The 13,532-nt window shown below is 39.1% G+C and overlaps 1 protein-coding gene across 1 annotated transcript; it reads right to left on the bottom strand.

Moving 5' to 3' along the window:
• Nucleotides 1–7,188: 7,188 nt before the first annotated feature.
• On the bottom strand, nucleotides 7,189–11,652 carry waif2 (Wnt-activated inhibitory factor 2). Its single transcript, XM_023298529.3, has one exon. The coding sequence runs from the start codon at nucleotides 11,364–11,366 to the stop codon at nucleotides 10,293–10,295; it is 1,074 nt and encodes a 357-aa protein (XP_023154297.1). The 5' UTR covers nucleotides 11,367–11,652; the 3' UTR covers nucleotides 7,189–10,292.
• Nucleotides 11,653–13,532: the final 1,880 nt, after the last annotated feature.

Raw genomic sequence — 13,532 nt, 5'->3', positions numbered from 1 at the left:
ATATAAGAACAAGTTATACTTCAGCAATGGTGGGTTCGGGATTTTTGAGATCAGAATCAATTAGTATATGGTAGAAAGTGCAGATTTCATTAAGCATTCAGTAATGGACTATGTGCTGTTGACTCAGAAACCTGAGCAATAGATAAAACTACTGGGTTCATTATTAAATAACAGTTGATGATTATTTTTCTAGGCTACACAGTTGCTACAGAGGTGCAGATTTTTGGTAAACAGTAGATGATCAGGTAATGACTGAGATCAGATTTCCAAACAAGAATGTGTGAAACTTCACCTGATGGCTTGAATGTTTTGGGGCTAAATTTGCTAAAATGCCCATAGCAGCTGAGAACTAAAAAATAATCACAATAAGCAGTCTTGCTGTAGTGATCATTTTTGAATCGGGAGAAAATATTTGTCACTGCACACTGTTGAACCATGAGACTGTCAGGCAGATGTAGATTCATTTTAGTTGTATTACTTTGTGACTACATTGCAGAAAACATCATTTGCCCAACTGCATACACACTGTGCTATACAGTAAGTGGTGTAATGACACTTTTTTATGATACAAGCAACACATGATAGCAGATTTTCTGCAAACATTTTAATCTGAAAAATATGCAGCAAAGATCCTTTAGCAGGACTCAGCAGCAAAACCACAATATTAAAACCAGGGCCGTTACTGTTTATTTATGTAAATATATTTTTATATATTCTATTTAAATGATAATCTTTAAATTGACACAAAGAGTCTGGCTTTCATTCAGACCTTCTGGTGTGTTTGAAGATTGTGATATAGACCTGGAAATAATGATAATATTACTTTACTGTAAATATAAAAGAGGTAGCCAATGAGTTTATTAACATGCTTTACTATCTTTAATATTTCTTCCTGTTTTATTTTTGTTGTTGTAATTGTTATTTTCTGCAAGATATAGTTCAAGCTCAGATGAGTGAAACTGACTTTAACTCACACTGAAATTCTGAGTATTAACAATCAGTTGCATTGTAGCCCAATGGCCACATGAGGGCAGTAATTTACAGTTCAAAGAGTTAAAAAAAAGTTTGCACTCATATGCAGGCAGAATGATATAATCAGGTTGCACTGTAGTGGAAAAAAAGCAACCTGCAGCCCAGAGTGCATAATGCTGGATCTGCATGCATCAGTTTTACTACACAGGATGTACAAGATCCAGGAGTGGTCAGTGTTCTGTCATTATTAACATTTACACTGTATATCATACAAAGTTTGTCTGTTCTTGATTAGATTTACTGCCATGTTATGTGTGTGTGTGTTGTTGACCAAACTGCATGATTTATTGTCTTTAGATGAATTTTGAAATACAAATGTAATATCAGGGTAAAAACAGGTGAAAGCATTGTGCCGTAATAGCACATACTGTGGTTGCAGGTTGAAGCTCAGGTTGTAATAACTGACTTGAGGTTGTGCCGAGACGAAAAGAGCTCTCTGGAACTTCAAAAAATGACGGACAGGTTGTCAGAGCAGATGCTGTTTTGGTCTCTGCAGTAACAGACCGATGTTATAACCGGTCAGAGGATCAGCAGCTTCTCTTGAGTGAAGGACAGCATGAAATATTCATACTGCTGAGACTGCATTTTTTACACAGTCGTTTGAATGACTGTGTAAAAAATGCAGGCGCGCACACACACACACACACACACACACACACACACACACACACACACACACACACACTGCAAACTGCCTCAATGACAGCTAATTAGCAGATGTACAGAAGATGGTTGTGTGATTAATGGGAATGCAATTTAATGAGCGCTAAAGATTTCCCAGTAATTACGATGAAGAATTATTTTAAGGCATCAAAATGTTTTATCAGTTTTTAGAAACAGGTTCAGTGATCAAAAACATGTACAAAAATATTGTTGTGACTTGCTGTAATCAAGCATATGGATAATGTTCGTAGAGCATAGATCTTTATTACACATAATGGGTATTTTTACGCCAGATTGGTCAAGAATTTTACTTAATGAATTCATAATTCATAAATAAATTATAGTTTTGGGGTCTACATGTATACAGGCATTTTATATGTATTTATAAATATTCTATGCATATATTTCTAAAGTAAATTTGTAGAACATATATTACTGACGGAACCTAATTTTAAAATTTAAATTAATTGGGTATAGCATTAATATTTAATTTAGTCAGATAAATTTGTATTTTCTATATAATAAAGAAGGGTCTTAATCTTAATATATATAGCAGTCAGGTGAAATTAAAAAAACATTACAGAGAGTTAAATTAAATTTTTTAATTAGATTAATTTATATATCATATAACATTGTAGGGTTTAATCTTAATGTTTTATTCAGGTACATTTGTATTTAATAAATAATACTGAAGGTTTTTAACCTTCATAAATTTACCCGATAAATTTTGTGTCTTAACCTTGACATTTAAACTTGTTAAGTATATTTGTACATTCATTCTACTTCCTTCTTGGAAACACTTTGCTTCAGCGTCTGTTGTTTTAAATGTGCTCTATAAATAACGGTGACTTGACTGTTTTAATTTCATGTTGTCTTTGAGAAGACAGTCCAGTGAGTAAAAGCTTGTGGAGAAGAAATCAGTACCATAAACAATCATTTGTAAAAGCAGTTGTGGACAAAGTTATTATGAAATGACAGCAACACTAGGTCATCAGCAAGTGTGTGTAATTTATAGACACACTCACTATCAACCTCATAGGAGTTTGGGACGCTAACTCTCATGTATGATTTCCAGTTCATCAGTGTCACATTTTCAGTCATTCCTGGGATGTGAAGGTTGTTTGTGATTCCTGTTAACCGAATTATCCAATCTAAAATGAGCACCTGTGCCCTTACCGGAAAGAACGTGTTTGAAATTAATGTGTGAAATCGGAGGAATTAATAGCCGTCCTACAGTGAGAGATTAAGGTCAAAACTCTTTCTCATCACCTCGTTCTGTACAGAGCTGACTATTTCTTCTTAAATATTGACAAGCAGGTCCAGTGTCTTAATTAGTGTATAGATCTGAGTCACCTGTGCAGCTTGTTAAGAAGGAATCCGTTCTCCTGGTCAAAGGCCAATCGACCAGCCAACTATGCTTATCCATAGTGCTGGATAAATCAAAACCCAGGCCAGGAGTGCAGTCATCCTCTTTACAAACCTGAGTGGTCCTGATGTAAGCCCACATCACCTTTGAGTCCAGACAAAAGGTCATGACACCATACTTTGGAACACTTTTTCCCAGGGTTTGTAAATACGAAAATTCATTTACTAACTGGAGTAGTGCAAGTGCTCAGCTGCATTCGTTGTCATTTATTGGAGGCAATGCGTATTAATTTAGCCTTGGACAACACTTTAATAATAGTCTCTTACTGATTTTAGTTTTTCTGTGTGTCAACTTTAGATGAAATAAGTCAGCAAAATAATATGACATGCCAGATGCACAAAATTCCCTGAGAGTGCATTTAACATCAAACAGTGACCCGAAACAAAAGATTCACTCCAGCTTGTTTGACTCATGGTAGTCTTTCTAATGAGCTCCATTTGTGATGACATTACCAATAGATGCTGGTTAATGACCCTGCATGTAACAAACAAACCCTTTATTGTTGAAGTCTTGGTTTAATTAATGTCACAAGAACGCATTAGGAGTCTCAAGCTTACAATTAAAACTGGTAGGAAATGTTTGGTGGTGCCTGCTAATGATGAGCCATTAAGGTTGGTCTGGAAAGATGCTATTTAATTCAAAGTAAACATTGTATTTGTCAAAAGGCCAACACACTTGACACATATTCAGAGCTGCTGGATTTCCCCCTCTGCTCCTCTTCCTCGGAGAATCCCCGTCACCGTCTGGCCACGAACGATGTCTCAGTCCTCTGAAATCTAAAGTCACATCTAAAGTGTACGTCTGAGATTTTAGCCTTTCAAAAGCTAAGAGAGAGAGCAAACAATGATGGACACCTGAGGAGCATCTTTACCCTGAATACACTGTGATCTTTCATTATTTCCTCTGTACTGTGGAATACAAATTGTACACAGTAGAAACAGGGTTCTACACACATCTTCCAGCAAAATGCAGCTGGAAGATGCTTCTGAGCTCGAGGAGGGGACATTTACAAAAAGAGGGCCTCATCAGCATTAAAGACTGGGACTGAGACTCTGATAAAGATATGGTGGCATTAAAATGTCAGCCTGTTTGCACAATAAAAGACTGTGACAAATATACTGGCAACAATACGACAACAATACAAGTTTTTATCCTGATGCAGAAACAGATGCACGTTAAATAAATGTTTTCCTAAATTAACAAAATATCACAGATAACTGACTGTAAAATGATATTTATTGGATTTAATGTGCAGTAGTTATGATATAAGTTATTTATTTATATATCTATTGTATTTTAATCATTTTTTCTTACACAGTCCACTATTTCTACAGTTTTTCTCAATTCATAAGACACTGTTCCTGAAAAACAGCACACATTTCCCAACACACTGCAAACAATTTTTTTTTATTTGAACACAATTCACAAAGCACTGCATACTTGTGTCAAAAGCGCATTTTATTGTCAAAATCTGAACTTTGTTTTCAAAATTAAGACACAAAGCAAAAGTAGGACACTGCACTGCTAAATACAAAACACCCCTCTCTCACTGTTTTCACATGAAGTGTAAAAAAATGATACAGTCCTCAAAAATGACAACTTAAACACAAATGTATCCTATAAATAAATCAGACGGCGCTATTGCAGTACCTGACTGTACATTACAAAATAAAAATAATGTTAGCCTAAAAATACAGCACTGTATTGTACACAGTACAATATGCAGATATTTACACCACATCTGCATCAATTCTTTCAGCCTGAACGGAATTTACTGTCTTATCAATTGAGAAAAACTGTATTACAACTTTTGCAGTGTTTTGCACTAAATGACAAAATTAGCTCCACCACATCTGACAATTTCTATGTGAAAATCACCGATCTGCCAATATTATTCCTCATTTAAAAATGTGTTTCAATCATCCTCATTATTTAGGTGATTAGTGGAGGGTACATTTAACTTTCAGTCTCCCTGTGTCCTCACTATAAGCTACACTATGTTTTTTAATACCCAGTGTAGAGGACAAGTATAAGACAATGTCAAACTTTTCAGTCTTTCTAATACAGTGCCCCTCACTGGCTCCTTTTCATTCAAAGTAGCAGCTGCTCTCTCCTTCTCTTTCTGTTAACGACTCAGGACTGGAATAAATTTGTGATTGCTATTTCAATGTGCCAAGCATTCCTGCTTTTAAGTGAAGATGAGTGTTGTTTTTTTTGAAATGCAAAGGTTTCTGCTCTCTGATTTAGTGTAGGATGTTGAAAGCAGAAATATATGTCGGAGAGAGGTAAAAACATCACATTTTCTTCCAGTTCCATGCAGATTAAAACCTTTGTAGACATAATGTAAAGGATAAGTATTTTTTAAATGTTTCTTATGCCATTGAGCTGACATTAAATGTAGATTTCTTCTGTTAGAAACCCCCTTTTCGCTGGTTAAGTTTAACTCAAGCTTTTTCAAATCTGACTTTCAACCTCCTCTTGCCCACAGCAACTCTGCTCCTTCTCCTCTTCTACAACCCCTTCTCTTATCTTCAGACAGCAGCAGAGAGACGCCCAAAAATCAATAACCAGTAATCAGCAGACTACAAAATAGCACACTCATTTCCATTTCACATCATGAGCTTCTAAACATTCAGCAACCCAGGACACCAGTTTCACCTGGAGAGGCTGCGAACATTTAAATTATTTTTGTTATGTGTCATTGCAGCTTCAGCCTGCAACACCTAGTGATGCGTGAGCAACAAGAGCCGAACTATTTAGTCAGCGCTTGATGGACTGTGAGACATCATGGAGAAAGTGCTGCTATTGAGGAAAGATGGAGGTCATTTAAAAAGTGGACTGAGGCACAGATGCTGAGATATGATTGAATTTGCTAACAGCAGCAGCTGCTCGACAATAAAGGTAATATTTCCTGTTCGTTTAGAAATCTCCCCCAGTTTGCAGTTGGGCTTTGGCCTCCCAGACATTCATATATAGAGCAAGACGATGAGTCATCGCTTTGCATAAGGCAAGGACATTTGGTGCCAGGACTAAAGAACTCTAATGAATCTTTTCTCGACTCCACTTTTTCTTTATCTTTCTACTTCTGTTCTTCCCTTCTGCTGGGCTCAGCTTAAACCCTGTCCCTGCGTCCTTACAAAGTCACTCAACTGGATAAAGTCATTTACCTGGATGAAGAGGAACGAGAGAGAGAGAGGGGGGAGAGGGAAGGTGGGAGTGTAGGGGCCAGAGAGGACGTCTTTGACAAATACTGTATTTGTAAGGAGAATGTAGAAAAATGAAAGAACAAAGAAATGGAGCAATGACAAGTAAAGAACACTGAGAGTGCAGAGATGAAGTCGGGAATACTTTGAAAAGACAAAGAAAGTCTTTTAGACCAACAGCAGAACATTGTGTTGTTTCTAAAACACTGCAGAGACTACTGAGATAAAAAAAATAAATAAATAAAGGAGATGCAGTCAAAGTCAGACTAAAGCAGATTTGTTGAATAACAAAATGAACATCAGTGAAAATCAGTGAGTTGCGAACAATAGTGTCCAGTTCATTGAACGTACTGTGCACATTACTCAGGAGATGGTGTATTCATTGAATAAAAGACTGATAATGAAGGAGTATCTGCTCCACTAAAGTGTTTTTGTGTTTGATGTGTGTTTCTTTAGATTCTTCAAAGACTTACAGTTCGAGAAGTACTCAATAGAAGCAAGAAGCCCAGTGCTTGAGCTGAAAGCAGTCATTAAGAAGCACATGCAGTAAGTTAAGATCCTCTATTCAGTCTCACTTTCTTTCTGTACGACGTCATCGACATTATCCTCTGCCTGTCTTGGGGTTTCTCTTCATTTTTATGCAAAGTTAATCAATCTCCCTCAATTATTTATAAGATGTGATGTCTTTTGCTTCAGTATTTGGTGCGTATGTGATTCCGACCCATTTCTCAGATTAACCCAAAACACTGAAATGCTTTTTGACACATGATACATGTTTTATATATTCTCGATCCTAGTTTGTACATTTTGCATCTTTTATTCATTTATATATGTAGAGTACAAAAAGGGGGCTGGAGCACACTGTTTAATTCACAGCCTTTTATTGTGGAAGCAGACGAATGTGTCAACACTGCTGTGTCTTTATCAGAGTCAAAGCGGACAAAAGGCATGAGGCAGACAAATACATCCAACCTAAACCAGGTGTACAGTTGTCATTGGATCACTGGTAGAACAATGATTTTAAATGTACTGGATGATAAAAGATAAATAAAAAAAGGAAAGAAAACAAAATGAAACATAAAAAAAATTCCTTGAATTAAGCAGTGTGCTCCAGATCTAGAAATTTGCTAGAATTTTGGTTTGCACTTTTACATATGTATTTGTATTGACGAGCCTTTGTCTGAAATGAAAAACACTTTTTAACGTGCTATAATAATACAAGTGGCTTGACTTGACTTGACTTGTCGGTGACATTGCAGCATGTGTTACATTATGAACTTTTACAGATAATTACACATCAACACTGGCCTGCTGAAGTTAGGCCCAAGCCTTCATTTTCAGGCAGAGTAATGATGTGGCTCTTGGGATGGTGGCGTTGGTCCACCTTTTTAGTCCAGACTGAAATATCGGACAGCTATTTGATAAACCGCCATAAAACATTCATCATCCTACGACTTGAATATCATGAAATAACAGCTACTGGATGGCACTCACAGACTCAGTTGTAATAACTTTGTTGATCCAGTCAAATTTTTCTCCTCCACCATCATCAGTTGAACATGTCCACTACTTGCCTGCACATATAATGACTTTTCCATCAACCTGACGTTCACTTTAGGGCTACATGACAAACCATCGTGCTCAGACACCAAACTAAGATGGTGAATATGAGAAACATCATACCAGCATCTCAGCATGTTACTGCATTTGGCTGAAAGCAGCGCTGTGTTTAGGTACAGCTTGACAAATCCTGCTACCTGGGACATACATATACAGCACACAAATGCTTTTATCCTCGGATACTGCTGTCCTGATGATTAGGTTTATCTCCTCAGCCTTCATATACAGCATGACAGTGTATGGTACACTGGCATGCCAACAAGTAGCAGCGTGTCACATTTGATGTCAGTTGTTATGTAAAGGTGCCTCCTCCACTGCTGACATAATGAAATACTAATGTGGTCTATCTATCTGTCTGTCTGTCTGTCTGTCTGTCTGTCTGTCTGTCTGTCTGTCTGTCTGTCTGTCTGTCTGTCTGTCTATCTATCTATCTATCTATCTATCTATCTATCTATCTATCTATCTATCTATCTAGCTATCTATCTATCTATCTATCTATCTATCTATCTATCTATCTATCTATCTATCTATCTATCTATCTATCTATCTAGCTATCTAGCTATCTATCTATCTATCTCATGCTCATTTGTGGATAAAAACAGAAATTGCTTTTTACAGCTAGTCTAGAGGGGGCCTTGTGTTTCAAAGTGATCTTCTTATTTATTTGATCTGTTTCCATGACTGGAACGTCCTGGTGCTAATCATATCCCACTTCATGCATCACAGCTGAAAATCAAGTCTGCAGATGATTGATTTCCCTCCTCGCTGTCTCAGTCCTTGAAAATAAATCATGTTTGTCCTGATTTACAAGAAAGGGAAAAATCAGCAGGTAAAATCACACTAATTTGCTGCTTGTTTCCATATACGACACATTCATTTGCTCAAATGTTTACTCTCTTGCCCTCAATTTGGACTAAAAGGCACTTCCTTATGAAACAAAAATTGCAAGAAGTGGTTTAACTCTGCGCCTTCAACTTTACAAACAGGACTTTAAGTAGCACCCTCTATTGTATACATGCATACACTCCTACTCATTTGTTCCTCAGCTTTTCTTGTTTGACCTTAGCTCCAAAATCCCTGCCATCGTAATGCAGACCTTTCGGTAAGAGGGCTGATGATAGCCACAGAGAGATACCAAACTTCACAGGTCAATCCTCATTCTCCGTGGTTTATTAGTCACAGTGCTGATGAGATTAACGCTGCAGCGCCTTTCTGTCATATCTCTCCACACAGACCTCTGACAACCTTTCGCTCTTTGGTGCTTTAAAAAGAATCAGATGAAATAGTCTAGACCTTTTTTGGTGAACCGAGGATGATGTGAAATGTTACTGGAGTTCACAGAACGAGTGACATTTTCGCAAAATTTCACAAGGACCAGTCGCACTCAGTCGCACCTGCTTCTAGCAAATTTACAAGCACAACAGGGGGAACGTTTCCTCTGTTTCATGGCCGGCACAGTGCTGCATGAGGTCAACATTCCCTGACAGTGACAATAAAAAGCACCGACATAAAGAACACTGCTAACTCCACATTTTTATTTGACCTTTTATTAACGTTTTGGTTGGTTTTCTATGCCTACGAAAATCACATGCATGGTTAGAATCTGTCTCTTCCTCTTCCATCGCTTTACTGATGAACTGACCTGGTGTCACATGATACGTGGTATTTTCAAATATCAAAGACTTTTTTTTGAAGACAAGATTGGTAACTTAGCCTGTGTGGTTTATTCTGAAATACAACAGTCTACTTCAGCACCGCCTGCTTCCACAAACATGGTACTCTGACAAACATACCAGCGTTCTTGCCTCATTCTGTCCTGTCTCCTTCTTTGCCACTTTTACCCTGATTTTTATTTTATTTTTTGCAATATGCACTCCTTCAGATTAAAAGCAGAGCCATCTTGTTCTGCCTACAGTTTTTCCTGAATGCAGACATTTCAACAGCTTTCATTTCAGCTTTTCAAATCAGAAATTCTATATATCTTTACTGTGTAATTGTTACTTGGTTAATATTGTAATAATACTAAGTGAGTTGGACAAGCTGCTGTAAGTTAACATGATGCATGAAAAGCATTCCTGTCTTGACTTATATACAATATGTACAATGCTGCTTAGAAGTGTATTCAGTTGTGCAAGATGAACACTTAATAGTCTCTTATAGTCATGTAGCTGTTTGGCTCTTTGCACATCTCACAGTGGGACTTGCAGTTCATAGGCCAGTTACTGAAAAAGATGAAACTGGTCATAACAGCCATTGATATTGATTTTGACAGTACAGTGCCACTGCCAAGTAGTTTTCCATCCTCCTTGTAGTGTCCGCTTACTGCAGCCTACAGATGTTCCCAAAGTTTAAACAGCCACGTTGGCCAGCCTCGGGTCTGAGTCCTGCTCGTAGCGGTAATGGTAGACCTCCATCTGGTCTCGGCACGCCTCTCTGATGTTGTTGAGCCACCGTTTGATGCCTCCCCGGTTGAGATAGAGCACCATCAGAAACACTACCCCGATCAGGGCCAACACTATACCCAGGAACACGTATGAAACTGCCTCCAGGTTCTCGTTCATACAATCCACGTCTTCTCCCCGCAGCTTTTCCACAGGGATCCACCTCTTCGCCTCCGGCTCACTACACAGTAGATGCCCTGCATCCGGGCACTGGGATGAGTTCTTCAGCCAGTAGTAAAACGACTCCAGTTCACAGTCGCACCAGAACGGATTTAAAGACAAGTAGACGCGTATGTGCCTTTGCTGGTACAAATTGGTCACGTTTTCCCTCCCGATGCGCTCTATGGAGTTATTTATCAGAACTAACACATGGAGGTTATACATGTCTAACCTCACCAGCGGTATAGACTTTAGCTGGTTTCCCGCCAACTCCAGTCTATGGAGATTGCGCAAAGTTTGTGCGCTGAGCGCATTGGAGAGCTGCGCCGTGGCCACAGGCAACACCGAGTAGTTTAGGAACAGAGAGCGCAGCTCTGGTAATCCGTGGAAAGCCCTGGCTGAGATAGACTCCAACTGATTGTGGCTCAGATCCAGCAGGTGCAACCGGGGAAGTCCCAGGAAGGCGTAAGGTTCAATAACCTGTATCCCGTTGTAGGACAGCGAGAGTTTCGACATTTCCAACTCCGTGCTGTTGGTCATGAACGCACCGCGCTGTAAAGTTGAGATGTTTCTCCCCTGAACTATCAAGGTGGACGTCCACTCCGGTATGTCGCTCGGGACCTCCGTGTCTTCTCCATCACGACAGGTCACCGTCCCCGAGTCTCTGGCACAGACGCAGGATGACGGACACGCATCGTCCGTCCTGACGGGTGAACACAACAAACACACCACCGCTGCGTAACACAAACACCACTGATTCCAAAGAGAAAAAAGACACTTTGAATCGTCAGCACTGTAAAATATCCACATCTTCTCCCTCATGTTTTTCCTCTCTCAAAGCAGAAATGTGCTGGATGTTGCAAAGAATGTGGTCGAGTACAATCCTTTCACAGACATTTAAAGTCGAATCAGTCCGTCATCGCTTACTTTGAAGAATCAGAATAAAACGCTCTGTCCATCGTCACCTCGGTGGCTCTGAATGGAGAAAAGTAGAGTTTTCTCTGGGATATTTACGCATCGGAACGGTGGTCAACAGCCGTGTAGCTGTGTGGAAAGCTGCTGATCCGCGCTCCCTTGGTGGTATTTTTGACGCCTGTCACAGAAAGGGGAGGCAGAGAGAGAGAGAGAGAGAGAGAGAGAGAGAGAGAGAGAGAGATGCATGGGACACTACAAGTACCTCAAAGTCACCCTAATTCATATTTCATTGTTTAATATGCAAAAAGAGACGTGCATAAGATTGTAATATGGATCTATGAAAGCTATTCCAAGTGAATGATTTTAATCTCTTGTGTTGCCTGAAGACACTCTGTTGAATATCTGCTACTGGAAATCCCTCAGTGCCATGAACTAAACAGCAGTGCCTTTTTCCAATTTTGAAAAGTGTTCACTGTTGCGTTATTGTAATTGCAATAGCTAATCCTCCCAGTCTGAACAACAAACGAGTATTATTTATCCATACTAATTTATGTCTTCCAATGCTGATTGTAAATTAGTTGCTGTAATTATGTGCAGGCAGTGGAGCCTGTTTAATGGGGCCTTGGTCAGTTCTTTCCAACTGATCAATTTTCCAAAGAAAGAAAACACACTTTTGGAGCGCTGATCACACTCCCCACGTCCACAGTATGGAGCTGGCAAACAAATCAATAAGCTTGAATAAATAAATTGCTCCCAAATCAGATTTTGCATCGGTGCGAGGCCGACGTGGGACTGATTTGTCATTTTGTCTCATTACTTTCTTTGAAACAAGGAGATGAAACAACGGAGTTTTACATTTAAGTCTGGAACTAGTGAGGGAGAAGTGAATTATACTCTAATTAGGCAATAACATGGCTGGAGGCTTTGGTATGAGGGTGCCTTGTAGTTGGCATAGTTTACTGAAGTTCAATGCATCTTCCATCTTAAGCGGAAATGGTGACTATGTAATTCTGTGCTGGATAAAATGGTTCATGATGGATTTATTAATAAACTAGAAGCACTGAGTACATAATAGCTTTAGTGTGTTCATGGTCAGCCAAAAAGAAAGCAAGATAGAAGGGAAAAAAGTCTGCTAATTGTAAGACAGAGAGGTTAAGCACCATGGACAGCTCCACAGAGCAGCGCAGCATTTCACTGTGACGTAACTTGTATTGTTCTGTGAAATGAAGAGATGAATGGATCAGCAGGAGAAGGGAAGCATGACAGGCCGAAGATTTAGTTTATTTTGTTTGACAAGAAAAACAAAATGAGCTGTGGAGGGAAAAAGATGAAGATGAAGACAGAGGCAGCCCAGGGGTCGATCTCATGGACAGCTCCAGAGGGAGGCGCATTGCAGCTCGTTCTCAGTGCAGCCAGACAGAAGGGTCCAATCTCAAATTCCACACTCACAGACTTTGAGACAAATTTGTTCCAAGTGCATGAGGGCTTTGGACTGTACCGCTGTCAAATCATCAAGCGCATTAGGTCTCTGATGATGGCTTTTCAACACTATCATACATCCTGTCCGCACATCTGAATAGCTGCAGACTTTCCTGAATGACTCACCCATAGTTCATAACAAAACTGGTGGCAAGTAAACGTGTTTGTCCTGCTCTCTCAAAAAAAAGTACACAAACATAGCAGGAAGTTAATGTGTAAGTGACAGCACCTTACTGCTCTTTATTGTGGTTATTTCCTCCAGTTGTGTTTATTTTCAGCCAAACATCTGCAGAGAATTTACAGTTGTTCATGGCTTTCTTGACTTTTGGTAGTAGAACAGCTAATTAAACTGCTAATGAAACACTCTTCTTCTTTTTTTTTGGAAGACATGTTGTTTCCAAGCAATGTGTGCTGCCACAGTACTGTGTCCCAGTCGTCCTTTTTATACCTCAAAGACTCTCACACTCAAGAACTACAGCTGCGATGTCAGTTAAGGCTGTGAGGATTTAGTGATTAGACCTTCGGATGGAGATTGGGATTGGGCCAAGGAAAGTGTAGACAGGAAAAGACTAAAGAAATAGAGTGTAAGAGTGT

The sequence above is a fragment of the Amphiprion ocellaris genome, chromosome 14 (genome assembly GCF_022539595.1).
Source record: "Amphiprion ocellaris isolate individual 3 ecotype Okinawa chromosome 14, ASM2253959v1, whole genome shotgun sequence".
Classification (NCBI taxonomy): domain Eukaryota; kingdom Metazoa; phylum Chordata; class Actinopteri; family Pomacentridae; genus Amphiprion; species Amphiprion ocellaris.
Note: the sequence above shows the minus strand (reverse complement) of the source record. Positions and strands in the feature narration are given on the sequence as shown.

What these genes read in the sequence shown, in the direction of transcription:
- waif2 (XM_023298529.3), bottom strand. Translation starts at nt 11,366, where the DNA reads ATGAGGGAGAAGATGTGGATATTTTACAGTGCTGACGATTCAAAGTGT.